General features: G+C 34.1%; 1 protein-coding gene across 1 annotated transcript in view; it reads left to right on the top strand.

The window, feature by feature from the left end:
* The window catches only part of LOC149796740 (cytoplasmic FMR1-interacting protein 1 homolog), a 123931-nt gene that overhangs the window by 53359 nt on the left and 48470 nt on the right, over window positions 1-22102 (top strand). Inside the window, exons 13-20 of the mRNA XM_089961388.1 lie at window positions 2030-2183; window positions 3892-3974; window positions 6146-6219; window positions 8888-8984; window positions 12794-12870; window positions 14957-15065; window positions 18627-18746; window positions 19510-19709. Of these exons, the coding sequence (XP_089817514.1) occupies window positions 2030-2183; window positions 3892-3974; window positions 6146-6219; window positions 8888-8984; window positions 12794-12870; window positions 14957-15065; window positions 18627-18746; window positions 19510-19709 (914 nt within the window). The remainder of the gene's footprint in view (window positions 1-2029; window positions 2184-3891; window positions 3975-6145; window positions 6220-8887; window positions 8985-12793; window positions 12871-14956; window positions 15066-18626; window positions 18747-19509; window positions 19710-22102) is intronic.

Below are 22102 nucleotides of genomic sequence, written 5' to 3'. Positions count from 1 at the left end.
GAAATAGCTTGCTGGACTTGTGAAATAATTGGGGAATTGTTTGCTGGACTCCTAATTGCTCATTCAACTCTTGGATTAATGGGGGAATGGTTAAAGATGAAATTTTCATAGGTAACGTACTCTCATCATTACAGAGTATACAATTATTAGGATGGGATATCATTTTAAAGTTAGTGGCATATATGAATGTTGAGTCAGAGTTTGGGATTTTAAATAACATTGTTTCTGTTTTAATAACAGTGCATTTTTTAAGTGTTAAAGATCATTGGTTCTGTTATCATGTTATATTATATTGGATTCATTTATTGCTAGGTCTTTGTTAACAGGTGTGAGTTGTTGTTGTTATAATTATTATTATTATTATTTGAAAAAAATTTTTATGGTCCAGTATTGAGATGCAGAATCCAGTAGTAATCACATTTTCCATCTGTTTATAAGTTCGTCTGACCATCTGCATGCATTTTGGTTTACCACCAAAGCCCTTTCACATAATTGGATGCCATTTTTGGTAACTTGCATACTACACAATTACTGTGTCTTTTAAACATTTCATCATTTCAGGTCCAATTTAGATGGAATTTTAACTTATTGCTCATTTTCCATTACTTTTTAATCTCCATTGCAGAAGATCTTTGTAATCAGCATAGCTCAAAAATGATTTAGCATATTGTACAGTGTATGCATTGTCTCTTAGACCTAGATGTGACTTTTAAGGGTTTTTATCTTGTCAACAATAATTTCGATAGAGTTATGTCCCCTGCTAGTTAACTAAATATCATCACAAGGGACATTGCTTGTAACTGGCTTAGTTCAAGACCCATTCAGTGTATGCTGATCTTATTTGGTGTGAACATTGTCTCATAGTCCTCAGTGTGACTCTGGATAGAGTTATGGCCCTTGACAGTTAGCTTCCTATTTTTATGAGTTGTTTGCCTGTAACCAACATAGATAGCTCAAGGACCATTCAACATATTCTGATTCTGTTAGGTATCATCATTGCCTTTTTTGGCTTTTGTCTCTTTAACTCCAGCCAGGACAGAGTTATATCCTTTGTCATGAAAAGTCTTGCCTTCTTATGAAAACTTGAAATGTTGGTTTCGGTTATCGTAGTTCAAAAGCCATTCAGCATATTTTGATGAACTTCGGTCAGCCTCATATCTTTTCATGGGATGTAATCAGCATGGTTTACAAAAACAAAACATTCAACATTTTCTGCTGCAGTTTGAGGTGAACATTGTTTCCTATACCTTGATGTGTCTTTTATTGGTTTCATTCATCGACTATACTTTGCACAGAGTTATCACCCTTGTCAGTCAACTTTATATCTAGATGGTATACTGCTAGTATTGGTGAATGAAGGGATCACTAAACTAACTGAAGCTGTTAGCTGTTATTGCACCCTACTGTATTTCCTAATAAATCATTAATATTTTTTCTTTGATTTATACTAGAGATTTGTGAAGAATCCTACTTGTATTCAGTACAAAGCAATGTTAAAAGCTAAAACAGAAAATTGAATGCTCAATGAGTTGAAGCTCATGGTTTTTAAGTAGGATGACAAAGCAAGCATGTGATTTGGCATGCTATAGAAAGGTCAGTTGGAAAAAATTCCAGTCACTTCCTTCAGATGTAATCATTTCCAGAAAATGCAGCACAATCTCTGCTGAATGTTTTTGAACGTGGTGCCCAGGTTAGTATTCAACATAAGTAAAAGGGTCTTGGTGCATCAGAACTAATAGCTAATGTATTCTCAGGCATGTAGAAAATAAAGGAAGTATATAAGGAAGTTAATTAGTAGCGTTATGCCATGAAGGATTGGATTCTAAACATTCCATGTCGTCATTTAAAAGAATGCCCCAACTTTCAACTTTGGTTTCCCAGTACAAGCTCCTCTGCTTAAGGTACTGTCTTATATTATAGTGAACACAGCCCTTTGCAGTGCACACATTGCTAATTGCTGAAGTTACAATTTTTACACAGCCCTTTGCAGTGCACACATTGCTAATTGCTGAATTTACAATTTTTACAGTTATACATGGTGAGAACCATGCTGGAATCTCTAATCTCAGACAAGAGTGGAGGAAAGAAGACACTGAGGAAAGACATTGATTATCAGCACTTCATCACAATGGACAACTTCCACAAGAACTCTTTCTTCTGGGACTACCTTCTAAATTTTAATGGTAAAATGATCTTTGTTGCTTAAAAGGGCTGTCACACAGAATGCTGTTGACTCCATTTTAGTGGTAAAGCTAGTCAATGCAGTCATTTTTCTGGTATCATTATTTTTATCCTCAGCAGTTTTGTTAAGGCTTTCATGGAAATATTTAATTTCAGTTTGGGCTTTACACAAAAGTCCTTGATTTTCGTGGTAATTTTTATTGAGCCTTTCTTTTAGCAAGTACAAACCCTGGCACATTAGATTTAAATATGCATTTTGTTTGCATTTCATTTACATTCGATATACATTCACATTTCATCTATCATATCCTTACTTTTTATGTTTGATGTCTCAACATCGTGATCTTCTTAGTTCCACCCATCATTTCCTTTATTTTGCTCATTGGGAACAATTTGGAAATGACTTTACTAGAATTGAGTTTTCAGTTATTTGGAGTGTTAATGGGAAAGAACTATAGCAGTGCTTTAAAGAAATAGTAAATGCATAAAATGATAAAGGCAGCATTGAATTTATGATAAAATATGACTGTAACTGCGATAAATGTAAAATTATAATTGTGGAGTATATGTCAGCCAATATTATTTCTGATTCATTTCGATCCAGTAAAGATTGTACAGATACAACTGTTGATGGTGATGTCATCACATCAGTTGCAGTTTTTTTATTTTATGCCTGCTTCAATAAGAGCAATGCCATGGCTTGTAAAGGGTTCAAAGTTGTCTGTCAGTGTAAAGAGTCTGATCCAGAATTAACATGCAAAAGAGGTCTTGATTGTGGAAATTTAGTGGCAGCATGAAAATAATCTATTTTTTTTCAAATCCATTTTTTCAATGCATTAGCATTTTGTTCCATTTTCATTTATTAATCATTAATCATTCTGTGGTTTACATTAGCACTACTTTTTTGTCAGAATGCGTTATATATAATCTCATTTTTGTCACTCTATATTCTAGTTTACATTCCAATTAGTGTTCATTCAGTATTCCTTTTTTGGTTTCACTGGCTACCTGTTTCAGGGTTGTTGTGAAATATAGACATCACTTTTGCAATAGAAGCTGTGGCATCAGAGTTCAGATTTATTTAAATGGGTATACAAAAGTAAAATCAATTAAACATAATTCCTGTTTTCAACTGAAGCTTTGGTTCATCATTACTGTGGTCTAAGGTTAGCACCAAGTAATGCTGGAATTTCTACCTTACATGCATTATCATTTTGTGGTAATATAATAGGCTTCTTTCGAGGTGAGACTTTGTACTCAGTATTATTAGATTGCATCATTGTCATAGACTTGTTGGCAGGTGAGACCTTGTGTTTGGCAGTAAATTTAATTACAGTTTATATATGTTGACATGTAACATGATTAGGTCATTGTTTAACCGAAACATTTAAAACTGAAATATGCTTTGACTCTCCTATTTAATCCACCCTGCATCCTGCTTTCTTTTATTATATGAAAGCTTGTCAGTAATAATCGACTGGCTAATATCTTATTAATTCCTCAATCGTAGCAATATTATATATCTAATAATGTCTTACTTTTATGTACAGATATGCTTCCTGATCTAGTTAAAATTGAGTTAGACGGACTTGCGTTGAGTTAGACAGACTTGCATCCAGTTAGACAGACTTGCATTGAGTTAGACAGACTTACATTTGAGTTAGACAGACTTGCATATGGAGTTTTTAAAATCCTGTTTCTTCTCCTCAGAATCTCTTTTCAACTGTTGTGATCTGTCACAGCTTTGGTACAGAGAGTTTTTTCTTGAAATGACGATGGGAAGAAGAATCCAGGTAAGACAGTATTCGTCATTTTGGCTCTAATGACTGACTCGCATAGACCAGAAGAGCTTATGAGATTGTCCACTGTCTGTCTGTCTTCCTGCCATCCATAAGCACACCCATAACAAATTATTGCTACTTCTCCTAAACTACTTGGAGGATTGGCATGAACTTTACACACACATTAATCACATGGCTTAGCAGGGCCTAAATGAAAGTGATGTCACTTGAATCCAGATTAAAAACCTTATTGCTTCTCCTCCTAAATGGATGGTTATATCAGATTGATGTTTGTTTTATGAAGTCTAGATGGTTCTAAATGAAAATGCTGCTGATCTGGCATCCATCATGACCACAACAGTGGCCATCTTGAATTTTTTTATTGTTACTCCTGAATAAATGGTCGTATGAGGATGTTGGTTTTCTTTGAAAGACCTCTTATGAAAGTGGTACTGATCTAACTTAAAGGACTGCCAGTACAGTGGCCCTCTTGAAAATCTTTGGAATGGCTGGTCATGTTGATATTGTACTTTCATTCTTATGTCTAGTTGGTCCTAATTTCCATTATGATCATCACAATGGCCATCTTGAAAATCTTATTGCAACTCCTAAATGGAAAGTCATATTAATATGGGCATTCTCACCAGGAGACTTACTAAGATGTCTACTTGTTTCCAAGTAAACATGGTGCCCATCTGACATTAAGTGTGGCCAACAGGGCAGCACCCTTGTCGTTGCTGCTACCCTTAAATGAAAAGTCATATCAAAATTGGGTTTCACCAGAGCAATTATAATATCTGGTTGGTTCTGAATGAAAATAGTGCCAATCAGACCTACAATATGGCTGCCATATGAGCATATTGAATATCTGGTCTCCTGAATTGGATGATTATATCAGTATGGCATATTTACCAGAAGTTTTGTAATGAAAGTGCTGCTGATCTTACATCCAGTATGGCTGCTGCAGCATCCAATTTGAAACTCTTAGCACTCTTAAATATCAGTGAAGGATTCAACACTTGGCAATTATTATATTCTTTCAGACAGTTGAACATCATTCCCATTGATGGACTCGTTTCATTAATCTTCATAAATAACTGTCTAGTTTTAGCACAAATTTTTCACCATATATGAACAGAAATATAAAAATAATTTTCCATGCAAAATTTTGTATCCTGATTCTTAAAATAATTTCATATTGTTTCTGATGTCAGTCTTTAAGATAGATGCCTGATGCATGATGGAACTAAAATGCAGATGTGTACAGTAAATTTTTAGCTTGATTTTTTTCTTTTCTTCATTGGACATATTTGAAAGCATTTAACTAAAATTTTAGTGGCATTAGTGTTAGTTACTGTTAGGTTTCATCCAATCTATTTATATTAGCTTATCTGCCTTAAATACAGAAGAGCTGATGCTATACTCCAGTAGCATAGCTACACCTTTTATATATAAGTCACTGTCTCACATATTATTGCCTCTAGTTTTGTGAAAGTTGATTTTTTCATGCTGTCTTAGGAGTACAAAACAAGCAAACTAATTTAGGTCACAGTGACCTACTTTTCACACTTAAGTGACATCCATGCTTTTTAAGTCAGCTTCTTGCACACTAATGCTTGTATAGTCATGAAATTTAATATGTTTGTACATTCCAACGTGTATTACACCACCACAACATATGTAGTTCACTGTGATCTATTTTTCTTGTCACTGTAATCTACTTAACATGTTCCAGTGATAATGTACAATGTTTAGGTGGGTTTCTTTGAGCTGTGAGCCACATCAGCTGCTTGGTTTGTTTTCATAATTGGTATCGTTGAAAATTCACAGATGTAAAACTCTTGTGTCGAAAGAAATATGTTCAGGTGATCTTTGTTTTTGTCTGACAGATTCATTTCTTGTTTGAAACATTGACTTGAAAATAATTTCCTGAATGTGTGAGCGGAGGCTTAAAAGAAATTAGTGGAATCATCAATTATGTCTTATATCAAACATTTATAATAGTGAGACATATGTATTACTTGCTAGGATTTGTGTTAAAGTCTATGATACGTATCAACTAAAACTTTGGAATGGTAATATTTTAGTCCAAAGATTGTAACATATTGATAGGATTTGTATTACTCTTGCTTAACACCATTCACATATGACACTGCATTCTAGAGATTCTTTTTTTTCTTCAGTTTCCCATAGAGATGTCAATGCCTTGGATTCTAACAGATCATATATTGGAGAAAAAAGAACCTTCCATGATGGAGTGAGTATCTTCTTCTCATGGTGAAATCTCAAAGTTATTTTTGGTGTGTGCATTTCTTCCAATACTTGTTTAGAACAACAGCTTCACTGTTTGAAATATACCTGATACATTTTCTAATTCTTTCCTGTCCTCTCACTGACACTTAATGACAATACTGACTTTATTTTTAAGATACAAAAGTAAAGGGAAGCAATTCATTTTTTGACAGTTGAATGTGGAAAGAAGAATCTTCCCAATTAGTGATAGTTTAGGAATTGTTGAATTTTTTTAATTGCTGTCTTTTAATCTGACTATATAAGCATCAGTCGAAGACAGTTGTGTGTATTTAATATTTTTGAGGAACTCTTTTTAGAAATGCAATTTACAAAACACTTGACCTTAGTGCTTCTGCTTGTGACCCTCTGTGTGCTTGTGTGTGTGTGTATGTGTCCAGTTTATGTACAGCTTGTATTTTTGGCATGTATCACGATTTTACAAATGTACATACAGGATGTACTAGGGTGTGTATTGCCATTATATATATGTGTACATACAGTATGTACTAGGGTGTTTATTGCCATTATATATATATATATATATATATATATATATATATATATATATATATATATATATATATATATATATATATACTATGTACTAGGGTGTTTATTGCCACTTTAGTTGTGATATGTATCATGATATAAATGATATAAATGACCCTATGTGATAATTATCCTTGCTGTAGTCATTCAAATGAATAGGCGTACAAGTGTTAATTATTGGGAATTTACAATGGATAAAGGTACACAAAAAAGCAACATTAAATTTTAGCAGTATGAAATTTGTACAGACACCATTCATAGACACTGGAACATAATGAACCGTACATGTGCTTCGTCTTTCTTAATCTAATTTTGCACCGCTCCTGTGGCCTAGTGGTTTTAGCGTGCGCCTCATATGCGGGAGGTCATGGGTTTGGTCCCCGGCCGAGTCATACCAAAGACTTACAGAGATGGTACTAATAGCTGGCTCACTTGATGCTCAGTATTAAGAGGTTAGTGTTAGGACTATTTGGCCTGGTGTCAGGATAATGTGGCTAGGTGGGACATGATGCCACACTGCAGACATCGTAACGATGTGACTGAATATTTTTAAAAAGATATGTTAAAAATCCAAAATCACACACACACACACACACCTAAATTTGCTGTTAATTTTTTCCATTGAATTCAGACACATAATGATCTGTGACAAAATTACTGAATAGTTTAAATATGTATACAATTTTAGCAATGGAATTACATGTATTATGGATTAACTGCATGCCACGCCAGTACGATATCAGATGGTAAGTAAGAGATGTTAATACTCTGTTCATGCTATATGTTAGACATTAAATTCAGACACAACAATCTGTGACAAAATTATTGCATATTTTAAATCTGTGTGAAATTGTTCATGGAATTACATGCATTATGGATGAATTGTGTGCCATAATGGCTCGATAGTATATGTGTTGATACCCTATTCATGATATACATTAAGCATGAATAAACGTATATATATATGCCAATGCGTTGTTCTATGAAAGAAGTAAAATACTGTAAAACCCTGCAATAACATGACCCCACTATTAACGCACTCCAGTTTTTTGGACCCCAACATTTGGAAAACATTAGGATTAAAGTTAAAACAAATGTCTTTTTTAGTTATTTACTAGTTTAAGTTCATTTGTTAAGTACAAGGTTTCTTTTTTAGGACCAAGAATCATCCAAAGATTTTCAGTTGTTTCCTGTTTGAATTTTATGTACTCTCTCTAGTGCACTAAATATTTTCTTGTTTGTTGAGTCATTGTGTTTTATGTTTAATGTCTAGCTCTGATAAATATCTTTCCTGGGTGTTGGCATCCCAGTCAGTTTCCCTGACTATTAGTATCAATGGTGTTATTAGCAAATGTAGGGTTTAGTGTCAGCACTTACTATTTTTTCAAAACGTTTTCTGTCATCACAGTGTCTTTTACAGGATGTAAGCTGTAGTATAAACTTTAATAATCATCCCACTTTCACCACAGTTTTTAGATGACAACTTGTACAATAATTACCATACACATAGCAAATTCTCCTACTGTAATGTACCATACATTTATTTGGGTGGCATAGGGTGTGATTTTCTTTTGTGCCCAGGCATTCTATTTTCTATTATCTCATGATAATTAAGTTATTTTTCCAGTCATATAATGATTATAATATGTGTTGTTTTGTTATAATCAGAGCTAGAGATTTTTCTAGCTATTTGAGAACAGGAATCTTATAGCATAAATTCCAAACAAAAGAAAATTAAACTGTTGGTATCTAATATAATTGTGGTATAGTGTGTTAAATATCACAGTATGTTCAGAAATACTGCAGTACAAACCTTGCTTTGGTACCAAATTCTAATCTGATATATATTGATGTATCACTGACATGTCTGTATTTATGTGTTTGTATATGTGTATGTAGGTAGGTAGTTTGGTATGTATGTATCAATGTGTGTATGTATGTATGTATGTATGTATGTATGTATGTATGTATGTATGTATGTATGTATGTATGTATGTATGTATGTATATGTATGTATTCATCTTTTCATTTGCCAGGGCTAAAACTTGTTATCCATTGATGAAAATATTATTTCTTGTTCTCAGGTACATTCTGTATCCATTAGATCTGTACAATGACTCTGGACATTATGCCTTGACCAAATTCCGACAACAGTTTCTGTATGATGAAGTGGAAGCAGAGGTTTGATTTTATTGTACTCGGTTAATAAATTTTGACATTATTGGGTATCTTATTTTCCGTTAGTTGTTCAGTTTTGCAATTAAACTTGTTCTGCATCATTTGAATCATGTATTTTTAAAACATTTTAATAAGTACAATGGTCCCTCACTATAAAGCACCTCACTATAACACATTCCTTGATACAACATGGGTATAGTCATTATTCTCACCCTAAAGCACATCCATATAACACATTCCTTGATATAACATGGGTATAGTCATTATTCTCACCATAAAGCACATCCATATAACATAATCCTTGATACAACATGGGTATAGTCATTATTCTCACCCTAAAGCACATCCATATAACACATTCCTTGATATAACATGGGTATAGTCATTATTCTCACCATAAAGCACATCCATATAACACATTCCTTGATACAACATGGGTATAGTCATTATTCACACCATAAAGCACATCCATATAACACATTCCTTGATATAACATGGGTATAGTCATTATTCACACCATAAAGCACATCCATATAACACATTCCTTGATATAACATGGGTATAGTCATTATTCTCACCATAAAGCACATCCATATAACATAATCCTTGATACAACATGGGTATAGTCATTATTCACACCATAAAGCACATCCATATAACACATTCCTTGATATAACATGGGTATAGTCATTATTCTCACCATAAAACACATCCATATAACACATTCCTTGATATAACATGGGTATAGTCATTATTCTCACCATAAAGCACATCCATATAACATAATCCTTGATACAATATGGGTATAGTCATTATTCACACCATAAAGCACATCCATATAACACATTCCTTGATACAACATGGGTATAGTCATTATTCACACCATAAAGCACATCCATATAACACATTCCTTGATACAACATGGGTATAGTCATTATTCACACCATAAAGCACATCCATATAACACATTCCTTGATATAACATGGGTATAGTCATTATTCACACCATAAAGCACATCCATATAACACATTCCTTGATACAATATGGGTATAGTCATTATTCTCACCCTAAAGCACATCCATATAAGGGGCCCCGAGTGGCCGAGTGGTCTAAAGCGCTCTTCGTTACGGATCACTGCCATCTCACCTCTGTCTGCGGCAGTTCGAGTCTAAGATTCAGCCAATGTGGGTATGTGAGAAAGCTTGCCAGTAGCTTCTCGAGGGTCGGTGGTTCTTTCTGGGGTTTTCCCGGGTTCTTCCTCCACCATTAATACTGGCCGCCATGTATAGCCTATCGTGTGCTGAAAAATGGCGTTAAGCCCCACGACAACAACAACAGCATCCATATAACATAATTCCTGATACAACATGAATATAGTCATTATTCTTACCATAAAGCACATCCATATAACATAATCCCTGATATAACAGAGTATTCGAGTATAGTCATGATTTCGTTATAAAGCACATCCATGTAACACAGTCCCTGACCTCAGTGTAACAGTTCCTGATATAATACTGATATAGTCACAGATCTCACAATAAGGCACCACCATATAACAAAGTCCCTGATATGATACTGATATAGTCAATGTTATGTATATTTGATTAAATTTAGTTGTTTGTTTATTAGTTTTACATTGTTTTTAATTCCATTACATGATATTGTAATGTAACATTATTTACTGGATTTGACATTGTTCAGAAATTCAGTTCAATTCTGTTTGACCTGACTGTTTTTTTTATAAACAACTAATAATAGAAACTTTGTATCTAATGCTGACCTAATTCCTGACCTTGATTCAGAATCAGTAAGAGTTGAAGTAAACTTTTGACAGCACACTAGTATGTAAGCCTTTTGTTCTACCATTGATAACACACTAGTGTCATGTAAGCCTTTTGTTCTACCATTAGCTGCACACTAGTGTCATGCAAGCCTTTTGTTCTACCATTGACAGCACACTAGTGTCATGCAAGCCTTTTGTTCTACCATTAGCTGCACACTAGTGTCATGCAATCCTTTTGTTCTACCATTGGCAGCACACTAGTGTCATGCAAGCCTTTTGTTCTACCATTGACAGCACACTAGTGTCATGCAAGCCTTTTGTTCAACCATTAGCTGCACACTAGTGTCATGCAAGCCTTTTGTTCTACCATTGACAGCACACTAGTGTCATGCGAGCCTTTTGTTCAACCATTAGCTGCACACTAGTGTCATGCAAGCCTTTTACTAAGCCACTGAAGTGTCATGCAATCCATTTGTTCTTCAACTGACTGTATAAAACTGTTTTGCTCTACCATTGGCTACGCATTACTGTCACACTTGCCCGTTAATCTACCACTGATTGGGTGTACACTACTGTGTTGAAGTCCAAATGAGAGTATCAGGTGTACAAGATAAATACTTCTTTGTCTCCTTGCAATTATAAAGGACAACAAAATGGTACAAGATAAATATTTTTTTGTCTCCATGCATTTTAAAGGACAACAAAATGGTACAAGATAAATATTTCTTTGTTTCCATGCATTTAAAAGGATATCAAAGAGGTTTCATGTTAGAAACTTACATTGTTAGTGTTTGGAACCACTCATAGATATAGACTACATTTTGGTGTCTAATCACATACTCTTTTGTCAACATTTTCAAATTTTGATTCACACTTCATCGTAGGACCACATATTGATCATATTTTCTTTACACAGTTATGAAGTTATTGTGATTACTTTTATTTTCATAAGTTTTGCAAGAAGGTTTTTTTTTAAAGGGCAGCTGAAACATTTGATACGAAATGAGAGCACCTTTGGTAGTTGTTGGCATTGATACGAAATGAGAGCACATTTGGTTGATGTTGGCATTGATATGAAATGAGAGCACATTTGGTTATTGTTTGCATTGATACGAAATGAGGGCACATTTGGTAGTTGTTGGCATTGATACGAAATGAGAGCACATTTGGTAGTTGTTGGCATTGATACAAAATGAGAGCACATTTGGTAGTTGTTTGCATTGATATGAAATGAAAGCAGATTTGGTAGTTGTTTCCACTGATACGAAATGAGAGCACATTTGGTAGTTGTTGGCATTGATATGAAATGAGAGCACATTTGGTTGTTGTTTGCACTGATACGAAATGAGAGCACCTTTGGTAGTTGTTTGCATTGATACGAAATGAGAACACATTAGGTAGTTGTTGGCATTGATATGAAATGAAAGCACATTTGGTAGTTGTTTGCATTTACATAAATGATCTGCTGCAGAAAATGTATAATTATTTCTATTGTCTTTCTATGCACATACATGTGTTATTTCTATTGTCTTTCTATGCACATACATGTGTTATTTCTATTGTCTTTCTATGCACATACATGTGCTATTTCTATTGTCTATGCACATACATGTGTTATTTCTATTGTCTTTCTATGCACATACATGTGCTATTTCTATTGTCTTTCTATGCACATACATGTGCTATTTCTGTTGTCTTTCTATGCACATACATGTGTTATTTCTATTGTCTTTCTATGCACATACATGTGCTATTTCTGTTGTCTTTCTATGCACATACATGTGCTATTTCTGTTGTCTTTCTATGCACATACATGTTATTTCTATTGTCTTTCTATGCACATACATGTGTTATTTCTATTGTCTTTCTATGCACATACATGTGTTATTTCTATTGTCTTTCTATGCACATGTGTTTATATCAAAAGTAGAATTCAGAGTTCTCTTATTTGCACTTTATCAAACAAGTCTTCTTGTGTCGTAAAAGTTTTAATGAAATTGCTTTTCATTTTAACATTTACTTTCAGGTTAATCTCTGCTTTGATCAGTTTGTATACAAGCTGAGTGACCAAGTATTTGCCTACTACAAGCATTTAACAGCAAGGTAATTTGAAATGTCACATATAACTTCTAATTATTACTCAAATATCACACATAACTTCTAATTATTACTCAAATGTCACACATTACTTCTAATTATTACTCAAATATCACACATAACTTCTAATTATTACTCAATTGTGACACATAACTTCTAATTATTACTCAAATATCACACATAACTTTTAATTATTACTCAGATATCACACATAACTTCTAATTATTACTGAAATATTTGTTAAAGTTATTTAAATGAATACACACCAACATAAAAAAATTCTCAGTGAGGGATGTATTGGGTTTTCATGTGGCATTGTAGAAGTCAGTAGTGAAAGGCATAAGTACTTGTTGCATGGGTTAGGCATAGGGGTCACTTTTCCAGTACTGTTGTCATTGACTTTGTCGTCAGTGTTGAATTTGCATTTGAATGGGAACTCAGTTTTTCTGACACTGTTGTACATGGCTGTCAGGAAACATGATTCATTTTGGATGGTGCTACACCATGGGCAAAAATAAAGTAAATTATGATATATCATGATTTTATGAATGAAGATTTATTAAATGCCCATGTATCAGTATTTTATTTCCATCATGTTTGTTTGCCAATAAAAAAACATAATGTGTATATGAGGCATACATTTTTACAAGCAATTAATGCATGTAATTATCATAGGAATCTTATCTAATTGAATCAGTTATGTTTGTGTATGATTTCTTCTGTTATCTTTGGTCAGGACAGAACAAGTTGAAAACATATCTGCCTACACAACTTGTAGGTAAAGTTGGTTGGAGGCTGGAGATACATTGGTGTCACTTTTCTTTCAGTTTTACCATTATGAATCTGTGCATATGTCTTGAATTAGTTTCTGCCAGTTATTGCTGTTAAGGAATTGTCCTTTTTAACCTTAATAATCTGCATTAAAGTTTTATATTATAGTTTCTGTTAGTTAAAGCGGTGTCACTTTCAGTTTTAATATTCTGTGTTACGGTCTTGTTGCTTCAGTTTTTGTCAGTCATATATGCACAAGGGCATGTGGGACTAAAGCACTGTTAACACAATATACATGAATTCAGCAGAATCATTGTATTTATATTAAGAAGCATCCTGGCCCCATTAATTAATGCATGCATGATATTTACCTGAGTCTTGACATCTCTTGACCTTTCTGTGATGTATTCATTTTTTATTGCAGTATAGCCAGAATTGTCCCAACTTTTAGTATATATGGTTGCAGTAATCACAAGTTTAATTAGTCTGATCTAGTTAATCTGGCACAAATTATTGCCAGTAAAAAAACATCTAATAAAGGAGTTTGTTGAATAAATTGATACAATATATGAATGACTTGTAAGAAAATGGTTGCTTTGTATATTGCGTCATATAGATGCAATTGTTGGATAACAGATTCTAGATAAATGAGAAAAACTCTGGGTTTATATCTATATATTAAAAATACTTTTTAGACATGTTGTTTGGATATACTGGTAGTTGACGTAATTCAGTTTCTTAAAAATCTTTCCAGGATATTTATTTTCCATTTTCAAATTTTTTTCATCTCTTTCAGCATGTGTGCAGAAAGGAAAAATATCAGAGCATTCAAATTGAAATGAACCATATATGATTACGGGAAGGTGGAATAGAACTGCAAACTGCATAGACCAAGATCTACTGTCACATAATGCACCTGTAGATCCTGGTCTGTACTGTTTGAATTAATCAGTATAGCAACCAAAATAGACCTTGATCTGCCAGTGCATTATGCATCAGCAGATCTAAGTTTGTACTGTTTGCAATTTGACCAACTTATATCTGATTGTATATGGCACTTTACAATTTCTTCTTTAATAAAGTACATTGAACTCTATAAAGACCAAAACCTCATTAAAAAAAATATTCCCGATAAACTGAAAATAATGTTCTGGTCTTAAGTTTTCCCTTAATAAATTAGCTTGGTAAATGGAAAATATTTCAAATCTAAAATTTGATTTGATCTAGAGAAATATTAGTCTTGAGAGATTTCGCACATATTGCTGTTTTTACTGTGGATGTGTAATTCTTTAATAACAGAAGATATAAATTTGTTCTGCAGCATAATGCTGGACAAGCGGTTCAGAGCGGAGTGTGCCAATGCTGGAGTTAACATCAGCTATCCAGTAGCAAACCGATATGAGACTCTGCTAAAACAAAGACATGTTAAGGTATCCCAGTGTTGTTTCATTTGCAGAGGCAAGAGAGACTAATCATATTGTTCTAAAATGCAAAGATATAGTTATATGAATTAGTAATACAGTTTTGTTATGAGGATGCAGAGCATACTTGAAAGTTTCAAGAAAATTGAATGATGCAAAAATATTATAATTCAGAGTATCTCTTTCTTCTCTCACATTTTTGAATGGTGAAAATATAGACATTATATTTCTGAAAGATAATGATTGTCAGACATAAGCATTACATTTCTGATGGTAACGACAGATATAGGCATTATGTTTATGATGGTAGTGATGGTGAGACATAGGCATTATGTTTCTGATTGTAGTGATGGTGAGATATAGGCATTATGTTTCTGATGGTAATGATGATGAGACATAGGCATTATGTTTCTGATGGTAGTGATGGTGAGACATAGGCATTATGTTTATGATGGTAGTGATGGTGAGACATAGGCATTATGTTTCTGATGGTAACAGATATAGGCATTATGTTTATGATGGTAACAATGGTGAGACATAGGCATTATGTTTATGATGGTGATGATGGTGAGACATAGGCATTATGTTTATGATGGTGATGATGGTGAGACATAGGCATTATGTTTATGATGGTAATGATGGTGGGATATAGGCATTATGTTCATGATGGTAGTGATGGTGGGATATAGGCATTATGTTTATGATGGTAACAATGGTGAGACATAGGCATTATGTTTATGATGGTGTTGATGGTGAGACATATGCATTATGTTTATGATGGTGATGATGGTGAGACATAGGCATTATGTTTATGATGGTGATGATGGTGAGACATATGCATTATGTTTATGATGGTAATGATGGTGGGATATAGGCATTATGTTCATGATGGTAGTGATGGTGGGATATAGGCATTATGTTTATGATGGTAACAATGGTGAGACATAGGCATTATGTTTATGATGGTGATGATGGTGAGACATATGCATTATGTTTATGATGGTGATGATGGTGAGACATAGGCATTATGTTTATGATGGTAGTGATGGTGGGATATAGGCATTATGTTCATGATGGTAGTGATGGTGGGATATAGGCATTATGTTTCTTATGGTAACAATGGTGAGACATAGGCATTATGTTTATGATGGTGATGATGGTGAGACATAGGCATTATGTTTATGATGGTGATGATGGTGAGACATAGGCATTATGTTTATGATGGTGATGATGGTGAGACATAGGCATTATGTTTATGATGGTAGTGATGGTGGGATATAGGCATTATGTTTATGATGGTAGTGATGGTGGGATATAGGCATTATGTTCATGATGGTAGTGATGGTGGGATATAGGCATTATGTTCATGATGGTAGTGATGGTGGGATATAGGCATTATGTTTCTTATGGTGATGATGGTGAGATTTAGACATTATGTTTGTGTTGGTAATTATGATACTATTATTGATGTTTAAAATCAGTGTGGAAGTTTTGAAAGTTGTTCACATTTTACATATGATGATGTATACAAATTGAACTTGAGAATATTATTATTATGTACCTGAAGTATATATCCTTTTAAGATAGTACTTCCTGTCTCACCTGATAGCAAGAGCAGCATTAAATAGTGCTTCCTGTTTGACCTGGTAACAATAGCAGCATTAAGATTCTAGATTGAAGTTTTTGAAGGTCGGGTATCTTCTACATCTGATACTACATATAACTGAAATGGATTATTTCTAAAAGCCTGGAGTTTATACTTGGGTATGTTTAAGTTTTATGTCATGCCTGCTTAAGCAGAAAAACTACAGCTGTATTCTTGAACCATTACGGTTCATATTTCACATTAAATACAGCAGTTTTCTTGGACCGTTCTTGATTCTGTAGATATGTATCAGTAGAACTACCTGTACTTGTTGAGATAGATGTGAGTCAATAGAACTACATGTACTTGTTGAGGTAGATGTGACTCATTGAGCTACATGTACATTTTGAGGTGGATGTGACTCATTGAACTACATGTACTTGTTGATGTAGATGTGATTCATTGAACTAAATGTACTTGTGGATGTAGATGTGAGTCAATAGAAATACATGTACTTGATGTAGATGTGAGTCAATAGAAACACATGTACTTGATGTATATGTGAGTCAGTAGAAATACATGTACTTGATGTAGATGTGAGTCAATAGAAATACATGTACTTGATGTAGATGTGAGTCATTAGAACTACATTTACTTGTTATGTAGATTTGTCAATAGAACTAGATGTACTAGTTGATTTAGATGTGAGTTAATAGAACTATATACATTTGTTGATGTAGATGTGAGTCATTAGAACTACATGTACTTGATGTAGATGTGAGTAAATAGAACTTCATGTACTTGTTGAGGTAGATGTGAGTCATTAGAACTACATGTACTTGTTGAGGTAGATGTGAGTCAATAGAACTACATGTACTTGTGTATGTGAGTAAATAGAACTTCTTGTACTTGTTGAGGTAGATGTGAGTCAATAGAACTACATGTATTTGTTGTAGATGTGAGTAAATAGAACTTGTACTTGTTGAGGTAGATGTGAGTCAATAGGACGTTATGTACTTGTTGTAGATGTGAGTAAATAGAACTACATGTACTTGTTGAAGATGTGAGTCAATAGAACTACATGGTATTTGTTGTAGATGTGAGTAAATAGAACTTCATGTACTTGTTGAGGTAGATGTGAGTCATTAGAACTACATGTACTTGTTGAGGTTGTTGTTGTTGTTGTAGGGTTTAACGCCCTTTTTCAGCACACGATAGGCTATACATGGCGCCCAGTATTAATGGTGGAGGAAGAACCCGGGAAAATCCCGGAAAGAACCACCGACCCATGAGAAGCTACTGGCAAGCTTTCTCACATACCCACATTGGCTGAATCCGAGACTCAAACCCATGCAGACAGAGGTGAGATGGCAGTGATCCGTAACGGTGAGCGCTTTAGACCACTCGGCCAACTTGTTGAGGTAGATGTGAGTCAATAGAACTACATGTACTTGTGTATGTGAGTAAATAGAACTTCTTGTACTTGTTGAGGTAGATGTGAGTCAATAGAACTACATGTATTTGTTGTAGATGTAAGTAAATAGAACCTGTACTTGTTGAGGTAGATGTGAGTCAATAGGACTTTATGTACTTGTTGTAGATGTGAGTAAATAGAACTACATGTACTTGTTGATGAAGATGTGAGTCAATAGAACTACATGTATTTGTTGTAGATGTGAGTAAATAGAACTACATGTACTTGTTGAAGAAGATGTGAGTCAGTAGAACTACATGGTATTTGTTGTAGATGTGAGTAAATAGAACTTCATGTACTTGTTGAGGTAGATGTGAGTCAGTAGAATACATGTACTTGTTGAGGTAGATGTGAGTAAATAGAACTTCATGTACTTGTTGAGGTAGATGTGAGTCAATAGGACTGTATGTACTTGTTGGTTAGAATTATTATCCCTATATTGATATCTTTCAAACTCACCATACAGATACAATCGTTGCAAATGGAAAAAAGAGTTATCTTCCTTTTTCAGATTCTTGGACGTTCAATAGATCTGAATCGACTGATTGGTCAGAGAGTTAATGCAGCTCTTCAGAAGTCTCTTGATGTAGCTATTGCTAGATTTGAAGCAGAAGAACTCACTGGGGTTGTGGTAAGTGTTGAACATTTCAGTAGTCAGATTGCTAAATAATGGGCAAATTAACATGGCAAGCTACTTCCTCCCCCATCCACCTCACCTTCCCACCTTGTCATCAGGGGAAAGTTAATTCTCTCCTTTTGATTGGTTGGTTTGGACTACATATTTGATCATTTTATTCCCAAAGGTGGTAAAATTGTATACATGGTAAAAGGATCTGAATAAAGTTCTCCAACTATTTTCATTATACAGATGTGAAAATGCAGTTAAGAAGCTCATATACATTGTTATAAACTAATCTACTTATAAAATTTTACAATCTACAATGTTATAATATACATATAAATGTGATAATCTACATATACAGTGTTATAATATACATATAAATGTGATAATCTACATATACAATGTTATAATCAACATATACAGTGTTCTAATCAGCATATGAACATTAATTATAGGGAGTGAGAAGACTATTTGTATTCCTTTGTTAATTGTGTGACATCAGGAAGTCAGATACTGTTGCATCATTTCTATAGGCTACTCATTTGCTTAAACAAAAATAAATTTTATACTCAGTAATGGTTTATTGTGATTGATGACTTATTCTTTTAAGAAACTGTGGTAAAAAGAGATTATTTACGTTTTTCATATTGATAATTTACAGAGTAAGGGACCTAGTAAAACTATAATAATGCATTCGATTATTTTACATGTTAGTCATTGGATAGAGACCAGATGTTCAAAAATGTGTAAAAGATTTGTAACTTTCTTTTAGGAACTGGAAGCCTTGATAGAATGTAACAGGCTGACTCACAAAATGCTGTTGAAATTCCTCACACTGAATGACTTTGATGCAATGCTGAAAGAGGCAAATCATAATGTGTCAGCTCCATATGGACGGATAACATTGCATGTATTCTGGGAGCTAAACTATGACTTCCTTCCAAACTATTGTTACAATGCTGCCACCAACAGGTTAATATGCATATATGTCTGTTGTATTGACTGCACTGCACTGCAAGAGTGAAACATCGGTTTTATGTATCAAAATGAATGTTTCATGTCTCAAAATGCATGTTTCATATCAAAATGCATGATTTGTCTCTAAATGAATATTTCATGTCTCAAAATGCATGTTTCATGTCAGTGCATGTTTCATGTCTAAAAATGAATATTTCATGTCTCAAAATGCATGTTTCTTATCAAAATGTATGTTTCATCTCAAAATGAATATTTCATGTTTCAAAATGCATGTTTCATGTCTCAATGCATGTTTCATGTCTAAAAATGAATATTTCATGTCTAAAAATACATGTTTCATGTATCAAAATGCATGTTTCATGTCTCAAAATGCATGTTTCATGTCTCAAAATGAATGTTTCATGTCTCAAAATACTCTGCATGGGTGAAACATGGGTTTCATCTCTCAAAGTGCAAAGCATGGGTGAAACAGGTTTCATGTCTCAAAAAGCACAGCATGAGTGAAAGATAGGATTCATGTCTCAGAAAGTGATTCTTTTATTGATGCTGTGGTTGTTGATGTCAGTGGTACAAATGTCAGTTTTATGTTTGGCACCGAGCTCCACTGAGCAACAGAAATATATATGTGTGCAGTCATCAGTAGAGGTAATACATTAAAATTATGATATAGTAACCTATTTTGTATGCCCCCAATAATAGGCTTTTTTGTTTTTAACTACTTTTATCTGATACTTTTGCTTATAGTCTTGACAAGCTTTCACTAAAGCACACAGTAATCACTCAAAAGATTCATATGATGCCGAAGATACATACAAAAAGGAGATATTTCTTATATACATTTGGGAATTGTTATGAGTTTGATTCCATAGGAAAAACGCTGGATTCTGTTTTCTGGAACATTCAGTACAGTTAATGCATTAAGTTCCTAGCAGAGATATCACAAAATATTTCTTTTGCTGTCTGTAATCATACTATTTGTAGCTCTATTGATTATTGACCATAAGAGCTTATAGGATGGTTTTTCATTTATCGTGTGGTCTGCCTATTTGCAAAAGTTTGTATCACTACTTAGCCTAAACTGCTTGGAGGCTTGCCATGAAATTTTACACACATTCATCCCATGACCTATTTGGTCCTAAATGAAAATTGTACTACTTGAATATCCAATATGGCCACTATAGCAGCCATCTTGAAAATCATCTTTTCACAACTCCTGACCACTCTTGCGGCCTAAGTGTTTAGAGTGTTTACCTCAGATACAGGAGATCATGGGGTTCAAAACCCTGGCTCAGTCGTACCAAAGACTTATAAAAAATGGTACAAGCAGCTGCTTTGCTTGGCACTCATTGTTAAGAGTTTACTTTTAGGACTGGTCGGCCTGGTGTCAGGATAATGTGAATTGGTGGGACACGATGCTACATTGCCACACTGCAGACATCGTAGCGATATGACTGTCAAAAACTCACATCACACACATATTAACATGGGGTTTTCACTGACAGACTTCCTATGATGCATTATTCATCCTAAAAAATTGTTCTGATCTGACATTGAATATGGCCACTACTGTAACCATCTTGAAATTTTTTATATTTTATTGCAACTCTTTCTGAACAGAAAGTCATATTGATATGGGATTTTCACCAGATTTTGTATGATGTGCAGTTGGTCTTAAATGAAAATGGTGCCAATCTGACCACCAGTATAGTGACAACACGATGAAGACGTCTTATAATGTCTAGTTGGTCCTTAGTGAAAATAGTTCTGATCTGAGGTCCAATGTGGCCACCACAGTGTCCATCTCAGAAATGTTGTTATTGCTACCAAATGGAAAGTCATATTGACATGACATTTTACTAAAGACCTCTTATAATGTCAAGTTAATCATCAATGAAAATGGTACTGATCTGGTCTCTGACATGGTTGCTGCATCAGCAAGCTTGAAAATTTGTTATCACTACTTCTTTTGAATGGATGGTCATGTCATCATAGGATTTTCACCCAAAAAACTTTTTATAATGTTTATGTTGATCATAAGTTAAAATGGTGCTGTTCTTGAAAATCTTGTTTTCACTGCTCCAGTTAAATGGAAAATAGATTTTATGTGGTTTTGTTCAGAAGAGTTCTTATGGTGTCTTGTTGGTCCCAAATAAAAATTATTAACCCTGAATATGGCCACCAAGGTGGCTGTCTTGAAAATATTGTCTCTAATCCTCTCAAATCGATGGCAGTATCAACATAGAAGTTTTACCTTATGATACCTAGTTGGTCCTAAATGAGAATGGGTTGTAATGCAATATGGCTGCCATGATAACTGTCTTGTCACTTCTCCTCCTGAATGGGTGTTCATTATGACATGAGATTTTCAGCAAAAGACTGCTAGTGAT

This window comes from Sinohyriopsis cumingii, chromosome 6 (genome assembly GCF_028554795.1).
Source record: "Sinohyriopsis cumingii isolate HCF-2022 chromosome 6, ASM2855479v2, whole genome shotgun sequence".
NCBI classification, from domain to species: Eukaryota; Metazoa; Mollusca; class Bivalvia; order Unionida; family Unionidae; genus Sinohyriopsis; species Sinohyriopsis cumingii.
The sequence above is the reverse complement of the archived record's forward strand: the minus strand, read 5'-3'. Positions and strand labels throughout refer to the sequence as shown.